Source organism: Otolemur garnettii, unplaced genomic scaffold (assembly GCF_000181295.1).
Source record: "Otolemur garnettii isolate 467f Iridium unplaced genomic scaffold, OtoGar3 scaffold00017, whole genome shotgun sequence".
Classification (NCBI taxonomy): Eukaryota; Metazoa; Chordata; class Mammalia; order Primates; family Galagidae; genus Otolemur; species Otolemur garnettii.
In genome coordinates this window covers 14,872,964-14,892,526 of record NW_003852412.1, presented here as the reverse complement: position 1 = coordinate 14,892,526, position 19,563 = coordinate 14,872,964, and the positions used below count along the sequence as shown (strand labels likewise).

The following is a 19,563-nucleotide window of genomic DNA, read 5'->3' as shown; positions in this document are numbered from 1 at the left end:
AAAGAAACCAGACACAAAAGACCACAGACTGTAGGATTCCGTTCATATGAAATGCCCCAAACAGGCAAATCTGCAGAAATAGAACGTAGATCCGTGGTTGTCTGGGGCTGGCATCTCGGGGTAGAACGGAGAGTGACTGCTAATGGGGGTAGGGTTTCCTTTTTAGGGTGATGAGAATGTTCTAAAACTGACTATACTGACAGTTGTACAACTCCGTGAACATATGAAAACCCACTGAATTATACGGTCCAAATGAGTAAATTTTACAGTATGTAAATTATATGTTAATAAAGCTGATAAGAAATACTAAGCTTGGATCCTAGTCCCAAAGACTGTGATCCGATTGGGCTAGGTAGTACCTTAGAATCATTTAACCCCTGGGATAAACTGAGTAACTCAAATGCATAGGTTTTTACATTCTTTTTCCTTTAAAATGTTTTTAAAATTATAAAATTTACCTTAAAAACTTACATTTCCCCTTTTTTCTCTTTTACTTATAAACTGCAGTCCTATGGGCTTTTAAATATTCTTATAATAGTTATATTATTACATAATCAGATTATTTAAAAAACAATTCAGAATACACAGTACTAGAGAGATGAAGCAGCAGGGAAGTCCAAGTAGAAACTGGTTAAAATACATTTTGGCTTTCTCCCCTTAATGTTGGGGTTATTAAATTGAATGGTCTGTATTTAGAAGGGGAATTGGTGTTACTGTAGAAGCACTAGCTCTTTATTTGTAATCCTGTGGCTAAAAACAGAGAAGTAACATTCCAAAGTTACTTTCCTTGACATAATGGCCAGTTAGCCAGTATCCCCCAGCTTCAGTCTGAGGTACTGAAGGCATTTAGCCTCCAGGCTCAGACCTACCCAGTACTGGAGCGAATCTGGAGGGCCCTGGCAACCCATCAGCAGCCCCGTTCTCATGTGTGGGTCACAGCTATCCTCAGAATCGCAGCCCTAATTTGGGTCTCTGGAATATGAACCCAATGAACTGCAGCTTTCCTGCCCCATCTCCACGGCATTTGTGATTCTTTACCACTGGGATTAGGCCTCCGTTTTCCCTTCAACACCTGGGAATAAGCCTCACTCAGACATGCAGTTCAGCAGTGCGAGGCTTCTCCCCTGTCTGGAACAGGCATGCCTTCCTGCAAGCTGGCTTGCTGCTTCATGTTGGGAATCTACTCCACACTGTCAGCTGCCAGACACTATGTTGCCACTGCTGGGACACTGCTGCTGGAATCCCTGCCTCCCTGAATGCTGGCCTGGAGCCTTGAATGCCCACTTGGACATTACCAGTGGTTGCTGGTCCCTGCAGCTCCCTCTGGCATGAGCGTGACATTCCTAGATTCATCTCTTTTCCTCCCTGGCCTGCCAGTGAGGTTACAGCACTATCTTAAATTGTTTTACAATATAAAACATCTACAGTCATTCAGAAACTGAAACAATCCTTTTAATGTAAAGAGTACATTCCTACTAAGTCTATTTGAGAATTTCACTGTATGTTAATATTTCTGGAGGAGTGGTGGAATCAATCAAACGATTTCACACCCTACACTCCCGAAAGGCTGGGAATCAGAGAGCTGAAGTGTGAGCGACTCAAAAGCAAAGCAACAAACCATTCTTCGTCAACTTTGGGGACCCCGCCTGGACTCCCCTGTCTGGGAGTCACAATCCAGAAGAAAGAGTTCTGAACATGCCCATCAAATGTGGGGAAGACAATTAACTGAGCAAAAATGCTAAGCGGGTGGGAAATAGGATGGAGAGCCTTTGTGCAAGACCATATATTTAGAAACGAAAAGAACACATGGGTAAGAGAAGCCAGATTGTAAGTGCTGTAAAAATCCCAGGGACACAGTTGAGCATGTGTCACCCTAAACTTGCATGGAGGGAGGGCTGTTACAAACCAACTCAGTTAGAAGGCTCAATACCGGGGAGATCATGCATTTGCTGTATTGGTTAACAGAAAGGTCCAAAGTGAACCAGTTCTGTGTATTGCTTAGGTCAGAGCAGCAACCTTGGCTCCATAATTAAACCTAAGGCATGGCAACTGCCAGATACTTGAAAACACCAAGATTCAACAAGACGTGCCATAATCTATAGCAAGTATTCGTTAAATATTTATTATTTGAATGAATGGTAAATAATTTCATCCAATAATCCTTAAATTGCTTAAAAGTATGACAATATATAACTTCAGATTTCATATGACCTTTACTCCTTCTGTGCTCTAGTTTCTAAAAGCTTGGTAATTCTTTCCATTTCTTAGCAAAAATTCTTATGTTCTTGGTGCAAAGACTAGTGGCATTATAAAATTATTTTAGTTCAAAGGGAAAGGCAGATCCCTGCCAGACTGACCCAGTTGCCAACTATCCGAACTGAAATAAATAAAAATAGGAAGTAAACTTTAGTATCACCCTCCAAAAGTTCAAGAGTTGCATTCTACCACTTAAGACTTTCTTTAGAAGGTTTTGGTTTTTTGTGAAACTTACTGTCCAATTAGAAAATTTGTGAAAATTTCTAATAACATAGAGGAAGTTTTAATATTCAAAATCCTTTACACTTTCAAAAATCAGAAAGACGGTGACCTGAAAAAGACTTTCTTCACAGAGCCTCTGTTACCAATAGAAATACACCACGGTCATAATTTTATGCTCACATGTCATACAAAGATGGGCTGTTACTGGAGAGTTATTTTGTACAGTGGGTATTTTTAAGTCTCCATTTTTTGTTAAAAAAAATTCAGTCTTCATTTTAATCAGGAAGAGCAGTCTCTGTTCCTTCCATTTCAAACTCGTCTGTCCATGTTTGCAGGTCTTTTGCATTATGTATCATCCATAAGTTTGCAAAATACTTCAGCCTTTTCCTGGAGAAAAAAAAAAAACAAAACTATTTATTTAATAAATGAAATTGTTGGGGGACAATACATCTCAAGGGAAGCTACAAAAAGCCTATGACAACAGAATACTAGGCAGGCCCTGTGGTTAGGAAGCTGTGTGAGTGTCACCTTTCTGGCAAAAAGAGCTTTCAGAGCTGCTGCTATAATCAACCAAGGGAGCAAGGTTACTGATCACCACTCCTGCCTCCATGCCTTCTCCCCAAACCCCGCCCCACAGGGGAGAACCTGACCTGCCCCTGCTTCTAACTCTGCTGGAGCACAGCTAGGTGTGCCTATTTGCCCCTGAAGACAAAAACAGGCATGCGGAGTGTGCCCAGGATGAAAGTAACACTGATTTAATAAAATCAAGATAGCTCGATTTATGATTGCCAGCATAACACAGACCTGCTTGTTTTCCCGCAGGGGAGCAACACAGTGAAGCATTTAGGGTCTGGAGCTACAGATTCTGAGTTCCAGTTACTGCTCCACCACCAACTAGCTGTGAGAACCTGGGTCAGTGTCTGGCCCTTGCTGGCCTCCCTGGCCCCAGCTATAACATGGGGAAAGTGACAGTCCCCGACCCACAAGGTGTTGTGAGGACTGAGTTAACGTAAAAGTTAATGTAAAACAAGAACAGTAACTGGCTGGGTAGCAAGACTGCTGCTCAGATGGTTTCTACACACAATAAATAGTAACTATTATAACAAATCCACATGTGGGCATAATAGTCAGTTTCATTTCTTTGACTGGGTCAATGAAATTGATGTGGTAAGTGGTTCCAGTGAAATAATAAAATAGTAAACACAGTGTCCTGATAAGTTATCAGATTCCAACCCAATGCAAGCTCTTCCAATAACTCCTCTCATCTTGTTGATAGAACATTATAGATTTCAAAATTTCATGTATTGGCTGGAAGAGTTAAAATATTTATGAGTTTTCTGTGAATTTTCTTGCTCTTGCCTTACAGGCTACATAGCAGAATTAAGTATAAACTACCACATTTTATTACCATCTTGCATATATGTCCTTTGTAGTAAAGTTTTACTCTAATTTTTTTGATAAGACTAATGATAATAATAATAATGCAACAATAAAAGAGGATTTAAATTTGTCTTTACACTTTGCAGAGGAATAAGGACTAAGTTTATTTTTAAATTCTCATAGATACTTTTCTCTCAGGAAAAATTTTATATTTAATCTACTTTGCAACAGGAATAGGCTAAAACTGATTCTGCCACTTGGTTTCTGATTCAGCATTGTGGAAATGAGCCAGACAGTGTTGGTACAGGTGGCCATGTGCCATTTGTACAGTGCTAGCACTCTGGACCGGGACAACTGCCACATACTATGGCAAGGTGTGGGGGGGATGGCGGAACCACAGGCGGAAGGAGGTGCAGGAAGGGCTGACAGCACAGCTGTACTTCATTACGTATACAAATTAGCAACGGCTGCTTTGACTAACATTACAGGGATCAACATTTAAACACTGAAATTCTGTAATGATTCCCAGAACTAAAGAATATTCTTGGAGTATAACACCGGGACTGCTGGCAGCCAGCCTGGTATTAGATCAACAACCTGCTTACTCACGGTTACATGGTTATCAACCAGGGCACTAATGTCCTGCCCCTGAAGTATCAGGCTATCTGGGTAGGGTAGGGGTGGGACAGCAGGTGGATGGGAAGCTTATGATGTTTTATAATTTTATACTTGAGATACAACAGGCTGTCGTCTACTATTTATTAATAGAACCTATTCCTAGGAATATCTTCCTTCTCAAGTATATGTCAAGGTTGATATTAAGATTAGTTTATACACTAACTTCATACTGGCTGGACAGCAAGGATAAAAGGTGGAAAGCATTCGAGGTGACAGAGAGTAGCCAGTTGAGAATGTAAAATTTGTCACGAACAATCCACAAAATAAGTGACATGTGAATACTGACTGTGATTATATGGTTACATGACGTTATTATTTTCATTCATATCCTGATAGAGTTCTTAATTTCTGAATGCAATAGATGAATGAAAGAAGTCCTCTGTTGGTTTTAAATATTGAAGTTTCTTTCACCACTGTTTTTCATAATTAAATGCTTTAAGTAACTAATGTGTTGGCACATAGGAAGGAGTTAATTCTTTAAAAAAATTACTGAAAAACAAAGTTAGTGACCTAATACAATCTGCGTAATACATAAAGAGCCAAGAGCTGTTTTCACTTCATTGTAATGAAATGGTTCAGAATATGTGAAGAGGTCCTTCAGAGTGGATCTGATGTTCATTTACGGGACAATCCTTTTCCTTGGACAACTTTGAAGGTTTCATTACAAACAAAAAATGCAGCACAATCATTCTGACCTTTTCATATTTACTAATCCTTCCAGCTCTTTTGACTTGTGAGCTGCCTTCTGCAAAATTTCCCCAGGAACATCTGCTAATTTAGCCACATTTAATCCATAACTCCTCGCTGCAATTCCTCTGGTTATTTGATAAAGAAAAGTGACAAAATCGGGGACCTGTTCTTCTTTGCCTATTAAATAAAGAAAAAAAGAGAAGGAAGTTAAAACTATGCTCAAAAATTGAAAAAAAAATCAGAGTTAAAAGGACAAATTCTTATAACTTTATCAAAATTTACAATCTGAAAAAGAAATCTTACTGCTCCTCATTACCTGTTAGCTCCTTTTGCCAATTTTACATATCTAGAAAACGGTAAATAATTGTTTTAAAAATGCTTTTGCATTTAGGATCTTTTAGAGCTTACTTAAGATAGATTTTTTGAGATTTTTTTTGAGACAACATCTCTTTTTGAGACAAGGTTTCTCACTGTTACCCGGGCTAGAGTGCAGTAGTATCTTCATAGCTCACTGTGGCCTCAAACTCCTGGGCTCAAACCATCCTCCTGACTCAGCCTCCTGAGTAGCTGGAGAACAGGCACATGCCACACCTGGCTAATTTTTGCATTTTTTGTAGAGATGGGGGTCTTCCTCTTGTTTGGGCTGATCTTAAACTCCTGACCTCCAATAATCCTCCCACCTCAGCATCCCAGAGTGCTAGGATTACAGGGGTGAGCCACCAAGCCTGGCCTTCAAATAGTTTTCAACAACAAATCACTGCAAAATTTGAACTGAATTTTATCGAAAAGAAAATGATTCTGATACATGTGGTATAATTTCTCCTTTAAAAATAGATAACAATAAAAAAATAGATAAGGAAATATTACATGTTAGATAGTATGAATGACAGTGAAATTTTGGCCTATTAAATATTCTAGTAAACTAAGAGTTATATATATTGACGTAGATGCTGTTCAGCACCACCCAGACCCCATTTAGGACTACAAAGGATTCCCCCAGCTGTCAGGAAGGTTGCTCGCCTGTAACCCGCAGCTGTACGCCCGTCTGGGTACTGGTGCAGCTGAACAGAGTGGCTTCACCCAGTGTCATCCTCTCTTCCCGAGGCAGCCTGCATCTGGTGACTTTGCCATGGGAGTTGGTAGGCAGCCTCTCAGATGGCCATCAGAGATCCCAACTCCTGGTGTTCGTGCCCTTGTATTATTCCCTCCCTCCGAGTGTGTGCTGGACACAGTGACTTGCTTCTAATAAACAGAATGTGGCAAAAGTAATAGGATGGGATGGGATGCCACTTCAGAGAGTACATCAGGACGACTGTGGCCTGCGGCTCAGGCACTCTCACCTTCTTACTTGCTTGGTCTGAGGGAAGTGACCTGCTACTACCTGCTATGTTGTGAACGAAGCTGATGCCTTCCCCGAACAGCCAGTGAGAGCGCGGGACCTCCCAACAGCCATGTAAGTGGGACAGGGAGCAGACTGCCCTGACTAAGTCCTGAAAAGGCTATGTTCCTGGCCAAGGCCTTGGCTGCAGCCCTGAGAAACTGCTGCAGACATTCCACCAAATTGCCCCTCCGTGCCTGACCCACAGAAATTAGAAAGTAATGAATATTGTTTTAAGCTAATGTGTTTCAGGGATAATTTGCTATATATTGTTTGCAAATCACCCCAAACTAATAAAGATAACTAATAAAGGGTATAAAGGCCTAGCCCCCTTACCCGGAGCTGAGGTAAGCCTGAAGGACCCTCCTGGTCGCAGGCTCTCTGCAGGGCTGGCTGACGCCTTACAACACAGCCCAACCCAGTCCTGCCTGCATTGTAAACAGTGACACAGCACTGCCCAATAACCTCCTGAATGCAAGTCTCAGTCCACTTCCTGGATAACTGCCTGCCACACATAAACATACTCATGGACTTTTACATAATTAGGAAATAATGAAGTACAATACAGAGACGATGCTGCGTGCAGTTTAGTCACTTTTTTTTTGAGACAGAGTCTCAGTCACGCTGGGTAGAGTGCCCTGATGTCACAGCTCATAGCAACCTCAAATTCCTAGGCTCAAGCGATCCTCCTGCCTCAGCCTCCTGAGTAGCTTGGGACTACAGGCACCTGCCACAATGCCTGGCTAGTTTTTCTATTTTTCATAGAGATGAGGTCTCGCTCTTGCTTAGGCTGGTCTTGAACTCCTGAGCTCAGGCAATCTACCCACCTTTGTCTCCCAGAGTGTTAGCGTTATAGGCATGAGCCACAAAGCCACTGTGCCCAGCCCCACACTGGTCTTTCTAAAATAAGAATTATTCATCTGTTCATCCATCTGTCTGTCCATCCATCCAGCCTACCAACAGTTTCTGAGAGCCTAATAAATGCCACAAACCCCCCTATTTAAAAAATTGCTTTGCTGATGGGTTTAAAATTTCTTTTTTACTATATATATATATACACACACACACACACACACAAAGTATGTAGTATGTATATTATCTATATACTTTATAGATAAGTAGATATAGGTACAGCTATAACAATATTTTTACATATAATGTATAATATAGCCATAAAATATTGCTAAATTATATGAGATACTACAGTGTCCTGAAAACCTTGTTTACATACCTCAGTACAAACAGCTGCTGTTATCCTATACTGGTCTCCATTTTAGTCTAATTATGGTAGTTCTCCTACCTACAAGGCAAAGAATGTGCCCACTCTTCCGTAATCACCTGAGGGAGCTTTCGCTATAGTTATATGTACATGTCTTCACCCTTGTGTGTGTGGAGGGGTATGGAACAGATACATGAAGCAGAGAGAACCAGGCAGGAGGGAAGAGGAGCACAGAGAGCCAGGAGAGAAAAGGAGCAAAAGCAACTGATTTCTTTTCAGCCTCACAATAAAGTTCTTGATGAAGACTTTACTTATAAGCTGACGATTTCTTAAATGGATATTACTAAAAAGTTGCTCCATCACTGCTTAGAGTCAATGAAAGTAATAATTATATTGCTACTTATTATAAGGAATATTTGCAAAATTTATTTTAAAGCCAAACTCTTCTAGGCAGTTATTAAAGAGGTATGGGCTTATGAAATTATTTCTTTTAGGATAGATTCAGGAATATTTAGAGGTCAATGAAGTTAGGTAGATGAATCTTGTTTGCCCAACATTATGTAGACTGGAATAGACCAACACGCAGGCTTCCTGACTACTTGCCCATCACTCTACCTATCACACCACAGGAAGCCAACAGGCACTGCACCTCAGCAGCCATCCAAACGACCTCCGGGGCATTTTATTGATGGTCTACAAACACATGATGGACTCTTACTTAGGAGAGGAGGAGTTCAGGTAGGGTAATGGATGCAGCATAAATACAGTCAGGAACAATACCAAAGGGAACAGGCAATGGAACAACGCTTCAAAATTCAGAGTGAAAATGAATTTCAACCTAAAATTCTAACTCTAGCTGAATTATAAATCAAACATGGAGGTATGATGGAGACACTTTCATTCATGCAAAGTCTCAAATTTTTACTTCTTTTAGTTGATATTGGTAGTAGCCTATCTAAAATTGATTCCACTCCTGTTTTTATAAGGAATTAACTTCCTAATCATTTAAGTCAGCTGACTGCATCCTCATATTCAGCTCCAAAAGTTGATCCTGATTCATCTAGGCCCAAAGTCATCCCTGTCATCCTCACTACCAAGAACTGATTTAAGAATGAACTTGATTCCATTCTGAAAATGGGATGTTAGGAGGCTCTGAGAAAAAGGTCTCTTCTTCCTAAGAAAGAGTTGCAGAATATGCTGGTCCCTTTTCTTTCTTCATTTGGATGTTGCCAATTCTAGATGTGATGCCAGAAAGAGCTGTAGCCATCTGGCCACTAGCAGATAATGGAGCTGATGATGAAGCCAGTCAGGCAGGAAGACAGAGCCTGGAAAACTGCAAAGAGGAGGAGCAAATGCCCACTCCTTCTCCGAAAGTCTTATCATTTGAGATTAATTGAGGTTGTATTTACTGTATCCTTATTGTTTGAGCCAGTGTGAGTCTGAGTATTTTGTTATTTGCATGAAATACTCAGAAAAGGGGTTAGAGAATTCTGAGGCTGGTGGCAAAGGCAGGTGTCAGGACATCAGCCAGTTCAGACAAGAAGGTGGACAAAGATAAAGGTGGACAGGATAAAGAACCCCTGTGGGGACACACAGGAGCCATAGGTCCAATCACAGGGAAAAAACTCTAGAGAGATATTTCACAAAGACAGTATAGGAAGATTCAGCCATGGACTAAAGAACCCCAACAAACAAAAAAGCCAAAATGGAAAATGGAAGAACAATTCTCATCTTTATGAAAACAGAAAAAGTCGTGAAAGAAAATGTCCTTGTCTGTATACTTGACTCCTCAGTAAGCAATACGTACATGGCAATAATGGGGAAAACAATAAATTGAATACAAAAAATGTGAATTTACTGTATTGGGAGGGCAGAGGAAGGGAAGGCTGAAACTTCCAACTAACACAAGGAGAATTCCATCCATAATGTGCCAAGTTGATTGAGCAGGAGGCAGGAAAATAAGCATATTATGCAGAAAGATGACAAATGAAGCAGAGTTGAAGATGGGGGTGGGAAGAGGTGAGAGTGAAGGGATAGATAGAAGCCTGTCAGCCTGGACCTTTTAGATTATTTCATTTAAAAAAGTATGTTCATTTATAAAAGTTTAAAACAATAAAATAAAATGCCAGAAGACTTAGGGGAAAGGTACAGTGCTCTGGGTCAGTAGCCAGTTCACGTCCACCGCTCAGTGGCACTGACTCCTCCCCTTCCCTGGTAGTGAACTCTGTGTTGCCTGTCCTGCGGGTTTCAGCTTAAGTTTCCCTCCTGTCACTCTGGATGTAGATTAATAGATGGAAAACTGATTCCATGAGAATTTATGATGTGTTTTTCAAGAGGTCATGGTAATGAGAGGCAGGAATTGGCTAACATTAAATTATCTTAGGTCCAGGGCTTTGTTTTATTTGGGCCAGTTGCCTGGTTTCTTTTTCAGGTCCATCCTCATTACTTTTCCATAATAAAATCTGGACCCTGGAATGCCTCAGATAATGGATTTTCCATTGCAGCACACCGATTGTGCAAACCACCACAAGCCCATAGGCTGGTAGCTTAAAAAAAATTATTACTCATACACTACTGAACAGAAAAAAAAATATGCTAAGATCTACTATATTAATTATGGCACTTGAATTTATTTGCTAGTAATAAATAGCAAATTTTTATTGGCTAGCGATGTTCTTTTTCATAAAATGTCTTATTTCTGTGTAATAATTGGAAAGGCTAGGAAAAATACTGTAGACCCCCTGTAGCTGCTCTAACAGAGTGGAAGAGAAGGGAATCTGGACACAGAAGGGATGGACTGTAGTCTCAGGTCAGCCCCACCTAAGTGGCTAATGGGCAAGACACTTACTCTGAGACATTTAGTGTCCTAGTAATATTAAGACAAAACATATGTCCAGGACAGTATTTGGCCCTTGGTAAATACTATTAAATAGCCTTTTGGGAAAAATATGGGACACTTTTTAAGATGACAAAATAATACTCTACACTTGACTGTCAAGGCATCTTTCCTGAGATGGATCATGTAAGAACATAAGGCATTAAAGGGAAAACCGAAACGTCCCTCTTTCTCCCTTCCTCTCGTTTTTAGGAAAGGGGTGCCATTACAAATGAAATGAGGACGCCCAGAGAGGGACTCAGAGATAGCAAAGATCAATGAAAAGTCTACTTGACCCAAAGCTCAGCAAAAAACATATTTGGATAAATGTTTTTTATAACTGACATTCACACTTTCATTACTAACAAGCAGTAAGTTCATATTCCTATAAATGTTGAACAGTCAGACACGAAAACCAATAATATTCTACTTGCACCCACAACAGAAATTTTTCATACCTGGATCCTGTTCGCTTTCGTCCTCACTGACCAAGAATCCCATGTGGTAATTCCCCACCTGTTGTGGGTAACTTTTTTCTAGTTCACAAACTGGTGGATAATGGGTGACGAACAGGGTCAAGGATTTCACCTAAAGCAGCAGGACATAGCACAATGTTATTTTATTTCCAAATTTTAATTACAACTTTTCTTAAACTTTCTGTTTTGAAAAATTTCAAACCGTCATACAAGTTGTAAGCAAAGTATGATAACTGTCTATATATACATTTACCTAGACAACCAACCGTGAGTATTCTGAGTATTAGCTGCAGACATCATGACACTTGATACCTAGAGTTCAGATTCTATCTTCTAAGAACAAAAACATTCTCCTATATAACCAGAATAAAATTATACTTAAAAATATATATATATTATATACTATAATTTATATTATGTATAAATTATATAGTCCCTAAATTCCAATTTTCCCAATAATATTTCTTACCCCCTCTTCTCTTGTCTTTTATGACATTTAACATTTTCTATTTATCAAGGAAAATTGTTTTACATACTACTCGATTACAGATTTGGACTTGGCTGATGGTGTCCTTATTGCCAGGGATATTCTGTAAGTATGTAGGTGATGTGACCTTTCCAGTGCATCACACCAGGAAGCACAATAATGTCAATCTGACTCATTACTGGGGATGCTAAGTTTGATTATTTGGTTTGAGTAAATTCCCATAAGATTTCTTCACTATGTAGATAAATTTCCCCTTTTTGATTAATAAATGATAGTGGCATGACACTTTTCAGATTGTGTGAATATCCTCTTCTCCAACAATCATACATTCAAAGGTTTTACTGTCTATCATTGCCTGAGTCAGTTATTATGGTGCTTAATAAATGCTGATTTAAAGAAATTCTCTCTATAGTTAGTAGTTGGCATTCTGTAAAGCAGAGCTTTCCCTTCTCACTCCCCTCCACCATTTTAAAATTTATTTTTGTTTTATGTCAGGATGGGTTCGTGGATTCTTTAATAAACATTATTTTAAGGTATATTTCATGTATTTCAGAAACATGTTATCTTGAGGAAAGTTAACACCAATTTTGGTTGAAAAATTAGAAGAGGGTAATTAAATCAACACCACTTTTAACTCACCTGCCATGTATCTTTTTATTTTATTTTGCAAGGGTTTTTTTGGCCGGGGCTGGGCTTGAACCCACCACCTCCGGCATATGGGGCTGGTGCCCTACTCCTTTGAGCCACAGGCGCTGCCCATGTAGCTTTTTAAAAGTCAGAATTTGTGCCTTCTCTCTCACAGCAATTACAAATAAACCTAATTAAGCTAGGACTTAAATAGCTGTTCTTGATATCTGCTTAAAGGTTCTTAAGACCAGCTCCCTGCAGGCTGCCCCTTGCGTGAGCTGATGGACATCCCTAGCCAGCCCAAGTGTCTGAGATGAGCGCTGATCTCAAGGCTGTTCTCAGCTTGTAGCAGCAATGTGTGACCTCCCTACTCCTCCTTGACTTTCAGTTCAACATGGAAGCAGCCTGGAAGTTGCGACTCCATCATGACAAATGAAAGGCAGACCAAACTGAAAAGCCAACAACTGTTTTTAGATTTATGACAGAAGTCAAGTCACAGAGCAAATCGCTGCCCACAAAGTGAGAGAGACAGGCAAAGAAACCGAATCAAAATTTCCTGAGCAGAAACCTCTGAGGGAAGCCGGCAGGGGCAGGGCAGGAAAGCCTGAACTGTGATGAACTGCTACAGGCTCAGTGTAGAAAAGCCAAATCTGAGACTTGAAATTCCAGGAGAACCCAGCCCTGGCAGATGTGGGGCACAGTTTTGTGAGTTTTACTTCCAGGAGTTCCACCTGGTTTTCACAGTAAATTCTGGGTAAAATTCCCCTTGTGCTTTGGACAGGGGGAAAAATGATGGAACCATTTTGAAATATGTCAGAATATTCTGTTCTTAATAAGGTCTGCCCTCAGGAGAAACTGTTTAAGGGGAGCCTAACTTACCTAAGGGAAGAGAAAGACTCAACTCCAGCCTTCCAGTCCCACCTGAGGGCAGGGGGTGCAAGAAGTTCCCGAGACTCTCACAGCCCAGAGGCACATGCTAACTAAAAGACTCTGAGACTCAATCACAGGACTACAGACACTTCCCCTTCTCTGACCCCTAACTCCGTACTAAACGCTGCCTTATAGTAGTTCTTTCCACCTAATATATCTCATCTAACTATCAGGAAAAAAAGGATACAAGGTGTACTAAAAGGCAAAACCCACAAATGTGAATACACAGAGCAAGCTCAGAACCAGCCCTAGATATGCCAGAACGTTAGAATTATCAGACTGGGAATTAGAAACAACTGTGCTTAATATGCTAAGGGCTTTAGGGATAAAGTACACAATAGGCAAGAACAGATGAGTACTGTAAGCAGAGAGATGGAAATTCTAAGGAAGAACCAAAAAGAAACGCCAGAGATCAAAAACACTGTAACAGAAATGAATATCCTTTTGGGGGGGGGGTGGTGGTGGAGAAGACAGAGTCTTGCTGTGTTGCCCCAGGCTAGACTGCAGTGGTGTCATCATAGCTTGCAGCAACCTCAAGTGATTCTCTTGCCTCAGCCTCTTGAGTAGCTGGGACTACAGGCTCATGCCACTATGCTCAGTTAATTTTTCTATCTCTTGGTAGAGATGGGTTCTCACTCTTGCTCAGGATGGTCTCAAATCCTGCCCTCAAGCCATCCTCCTGCCTCAGCCTCCCAGACTGATGAAGGATGTCTTTGATGAGCTAATTGGTAGACTGGATATGGCTGAAGAAGAATCTCTAAGCTTGAGGACATCTCAATAGAAAGCTCTAAAACTGAAACACAAAGAGAAAAAAGACTGGGGGTGCTGAGAATGTCCAAGAAGTTTGGAGAAGGTCCAAAAATTACAAAAGATGTAACATAGGTAACGGGAATGCCAGACAGAGTATAAAGACAGAAACAGACACAGAAGAAACTTAAAACAATAATGACTGAGCATCTCCCCACATTAAAATAAGATACCAAACCACAGATCTAGGAAAATGCCCCCAAACACCACAGTGAGGCATATCATATTGTAATTACAGAAAACCAAAGATAAAAACCTACTGAAATAAGCCAGAGGGAAAATAAATATCTCTATAATATCAAAGGTAAGCACAACTGACTTTTTAAAAATCAGACAAGCAAGAAAAGAGTAAAATACTTAAAAGTGTTGGGGAGAAAAAAAATCACCAACCTAGACTTCTGTACTTTGCAAAATTATCCATCAAAACTGAAGAGAAATAGACTTTTTCAGACAAACAAAAATTGAAGGGGTTTGTAGCCAACAGATGTACCTTGAAAGAACCATTTAAGAAAAGTTCTTTAGAGGGAAGGAAAATTATATGCATTAGAAACTCAGATCTACATAGAGCGCTGAGGAAGGAGCAAATGAAGGCAAAATAAAAACTTTTATTTTTGTTATTTCTAATTGACCTAACGGTAACATTTGTTCAAAATAAAACAGCAACAAGGTATTCAATTAGGTCTGTTTGTGTGTATGTGCTTCTGTATGCAGTGTGTAAATGAAAGGAATGACAGCAATGGCACAGAGGATGGGAGGAAGGAATTAGGATCGTTTTGTTATATTTGTTATATTTTTGTTATATTTGCATTACTCGTGAAGGAGTACAGTGTTGTTTGAAAGTGGATTTGGATTAGTTCTAAATGTATATCCCAAACTCTAGGGTAACCAATAAAAACAGTAAAATGAGAAGTGTAACTGATATGCCAAGAAAGGAAAAACAGCTAGGCTTAGGGGCGTGTGCCTGTAGTCCCACCTACCTGGGAAGCTGAGGCAAGAGATTACTTCAGCTGAGGAATTTGAGGCCAGCAGGGGCAACATAGTGAGACCACATCTCAAAAACAAATAACAATTCCCCCAAAAGAGAGGAGGGAAAATGAAATCATGTAAAATGCTCAATTAAAACCACAAAAGGCAAAAGAAAGAGTAGAAAACAAAAACAGGAACAAAGAACAAGAACAAAAATTAGGAAACATTTAAAAAATGTGGTAGAAATTCATACAACTATGTTAATAATCACTTAAGACTGTCAATGGTCTAAATGCACCAATTAAAGCAGATTATTGGAAGGGACCAAAAAAATAAGACCTAACTATATGCTGTCTATAAGGAACCCTCTTTAAATGCAAACTTATATATTAAAAATAAATGTAGGAAGATATACCATGCTAACATCAATCAAAAGCAAGTTAGAGTAAGCTAAATTATTTCATACAGAACACATTCCACAGCAAGGAAATTTGTCAGGGATAAAGAAGGGCATTACCCAATGACAAAGAAGATAGAACAACCCTTGGCTCAGCGCCTATAGCTCAACCAGCTAAGGCGCCAGCCACGTACACCTAAGGTGGCGGGTTCGAATCCCCAGCCTGGACCTGCCAAACAACAATGACGGCTGCAACCAAAAAATAGCCGGGCGTTGTGGCGGGCACCTGTGGTCCCAGCTACTTGGGAGGCGGAGGCAGGAGACTCGCTTAAGCCCAGGAGTTGGAGGTTGCTATGAGCTGAAATGCCACGGCACTCTACCCAGGGGGACAGCTTGAGGCTGTGTCTCAAAAAAAAGAAGATAGAACAATCCTTAACATGCATACATCTAGCAAGAGAATGTCAAACTATGTGAGGCAGAAGCTGACAGAATTCAAGGAGAAATGTATAAACACACTATTAATTGTCAGAGACAGCAACATCCTTCCCCCTGAAATGGAGAAGATCCAGCAGGCAGTGCATCACCACGGACACAGGTGGACTTAAAAAAAACAACAACAACAACCCATCAATCAACTACACATCATTGACATCTGTAGCTAATAAACATTCCTCTCAGGCCAACATGGAACATTCACCAAGACAGACCACATTCTGGGCCAGAAAACATGTTAACCAATTTAAGAGAATTGCAATCACACATTATCTGGTTTTAGCCCACAACAGAGTAAAACTAGAAATCCGGGAGAGAAAGATAACTGAAAATTCTAAAATATAGGGAGATTAAGTAGTGCATTTCTAAATAATACATAATTCAAAAAATATTAAGAGAAATCAAAATAATTCTGTACTAAAAGCCAAAAATACACCATATCAAAATTTACGGGATGCAGCAAAAGCAGTGCTTAGAAGAAAATTTATAGCATTGAATATCCACATTAGAAAGGTTGGTCTAAAATCAGTAATCTAAGCTTCCATCCCAGAAAGAGAAGAGCAAATTAAATCCAAAGTAAGCAGAAGAAATTAGAGCAGAAATCAATGAAATTAAAACAGGAACGCAATGGAGAAAAATCAGTAGAACCAAAAGCAACTTCTCTGAAAAGAAGCTTCTAGCCAAGCTAAAAAAGAGAGGGCACAAATGTCTAATATCAGAAATGAACGCACAGACAACCCTGATTCCATGGGCAATATAAGGGTTATAAAGGGATATTATGAACAGCTCTGTCCACACATTTGATAACCTAGGATGAATTCCATGAAAAACAATTCCTTAAAAGCCAATCAGCCAAAACTCTCACAAGAAAAAAAAAGAAAATCTAATGATTTATTGAAGAAATTGAATTAATAACAACTGCTCAAAACAGAAAGCACTAGGCCAGTGGTTCTCAACCGTCCTAATGCCACAATGTATTTTCATTTCAAAAGGGGTTATGACCTACAGGTTGAGAACCGCTGCACTAGGCACATGTGGCTTCATGGGTGAATTCCATCAAAACATTTAGGGAAGAAATTACACTACTTCGTCACAATCTTCTTCAGAGGACAGAAATGGGGGGCATCTTCCTAACACATTCTGTAAGGCCTGCCATTACCCTAATGCCAAAACAGACCATGACCAAGTGGGGTTTATCCCAGGTATGTAAGGCTGCTTCAACATCTGAAAATCAATTAATGTGGAACCAGAAAAAACCCTGCATAGCTAAGGCTATTATTCTTAGTAATAAAAACAAAGTTGGAGGCATCACCCTAACCAGACTTCAGGCTATATTACAAGTCCACAGTAATTAAAACAGCATGGTATTGGCACAAAAATAGAGACACAGACATATGGAACATAGGGTTTTATAGAAAACCAAGAAATGGAACCAATTTCTGGTTGTCATCTGATCTGTGATAAACCAAACAAAAGCATACACTGGGGGGGAAAACCCTATTCAATAAATAGTGTGAGAGAACTGGATAATCACAAGTAAAAGACTAAAACTTGACCCACACCTTTCATCACTTACAAAAAATTGACTCAGGATGGATAAAAGACTTATATCTAATACCCAAAATGATGAAAATCTTAGAAGAAAGTGTGAAGAAAACTCTTGATGATGTTGGACTAGGAAAAGATTTTAATGACAAGGACTTCAGCAGCCATTCCAACAGCGAAAATTAACAAATGGGACTTAACCTGAAAAGCTTCTGCACGGCTAAGGACAAAATAAGTAAAGCAAAAGACAACCTTCAGAATGGGAAAAGATATTGACAGGGTATGAATCTGACAAAGGGTTGAAAACTGGCATCTATAGAGAACTCAAATTAATCAACAAAAAAAAGAGTAAACAATCCCATCTACCACTGGGGAAGAGATATGAACACAATCTTCTCTGATGAAGACAGATGAATGGCTAACAAACATTTGAAAAAAATGCTCATTGTCCCTGATCATCAGGGAAATGCAAATCAAAACCACCCTGAGGTATCACCTAACCCCACTGAGAATCGCCCACATCACAAAGTCTCAAAGCTGTAGATGCTGGCGTGGATGTGGAGAGAAGGGAACAGTTTTACATTACTGGTGGGACTGCAAACTCATACAACCTTTTTGAAAGGAAGTATGGAAAATCCTCAAAGAACTCAAATTAGACCTCCCATTTGATCCTACCAGGCATCTATCCAGAAGAAAAAAAAATCCTTTTATCATAAGGACATTTGCATTAGACTTTATTGCAGCTCAATTTACAATTGCCAAAATGTGGAAACAGCCTAAAATGCCCACCAATCCAGGAATGGATAAACAAGTTGTGGTATGTGTACACCATGGAATACTATTCAGCCATTAAAAAAGATGGGGACTTTACATCTTTTGTATTAACTGGGATGAAGGCAGAACACATTCTTTTTTTTTTTAAACTTTATTCAAATTAATATATGGGTACAATATTTAGTTTACAATGTTCTTACTTTCAGGGTAAAGTCCCATTTGTAGAAAAGCCCCTCACCCAAGGGGCATGTCACCCTCACAATACGCACATTAGGTGAGATCGTGGCTCATGCCCTCCTACCTTCTGCCATACGTCCTCCCCTCTCTGCCTTCCTTCTACCCCCAAACTGGACTATAATAGTGTTGTATTGTTCTTTTGAACATGTAATAGTTTATACATTAATTTCATATCTTCTTAGCAAAGTATCACAAGAATGGAGAAACAAGAATCCAACGTACTTAATTCTAATATGAAGGCAGTATAGGATCTAATACAAGGTGGGAGTAGGGGAATGAGAGATCAGGGAGAGGGGGGTCATGGTGTATGGCACACCTTTTGAGAGCGGACACAATTTTAAGAGGGACTTAACCTAACAAGTGCAATCAGTATAACTCAATTTTTTGTACTCTCAATGAATCCTAAACAATAAAAAAAAAAAAATTAAAAAAAAGAAAATCAATTAATGTAACCCATTACACCAAAAGGCTAAAAAAGAAAAATCACATGACCATATCAACAGACACATAGAAAGCATCTGACTAAATCTAACACCCATAAAAATTCTCAGTAAACTAGAAATAGAGAACTTCCTTAACTTGGTAAGGAATATCTACACGTCTATGGCTACTTTGTAGTACGAAACTCAAAGCTTTCCTACTAAGATCAGAAACAAGGCCAGGATAACCCCTATCACCACTTCTTTTCAACACTATATTGGAAGAGCTAGCTACTGGAATACTCTGTTCACAGATGACATGACCGCCTATGTGGAAAATCAGAAAAAACTCATACATACACCAAAAACTACTGCATTCTAGTAAGGTTGCAGGACACCAGTCAGCTGCTTTCTTACATAGTTTCTAGAACGACTGAAGAAAGTTCCTGAGCTACATTTTTTTGTGAATAAATAAAAAAAAAATTTAAAATTCATTTTAAAGAAGGAAATGCCATCATTATCTATGTAATCTAAATAAATGTCAAAACAAAACGAGCATCTCTTGGGTCTTCACTTCCAAGACAAAGACAAGAAAGAACAAAATCCCCACCTGAGGCAGAAGGATTGCCAGAGGCCAGGAGTTCAAGACCCGCCTAAGCAATATAGCAGGCCTTGTCTCTACACAAAAGTAAAAAAGTTAGCAAAGTG

General features: G+C 39.6%; 1 protein-coding gene across 1 annotated transcript in view; it reads right to left on the bottom strand.

Moving 5' to 3' along the window:
• Positions 1 to 2,690: 2,690 nt before the first annotated feature.
• MSH3 (mutS homolog 3) overlaps positions 2,691 to 19,563 on the bottom strand; it is a 202,185-nt gene continuing 185,312 nt past the window's right edge. The window contains exons 22-24 of the mRNA XM_023510913.1: positions 11,157 to 11,286; positions 5,232 to 5,403; positions 2,691 to 2,865 (exon numbers count right to left, since the gene is read on the bottom strand). Coding sequence (XP_023366681.1) covers positions 2,754 to 2,865; positions 5,232 to 5,403; positions 11,157 to 11,286 — 414 coding nt within the window. The 3' untranslated portion in view covers positions 2,691 to 2,753. The remainder of the gene's footprint in view (positions 2,866 to 5,231; positions 5,404 to 11,156; positions 11,287 to 19,563) is intronic.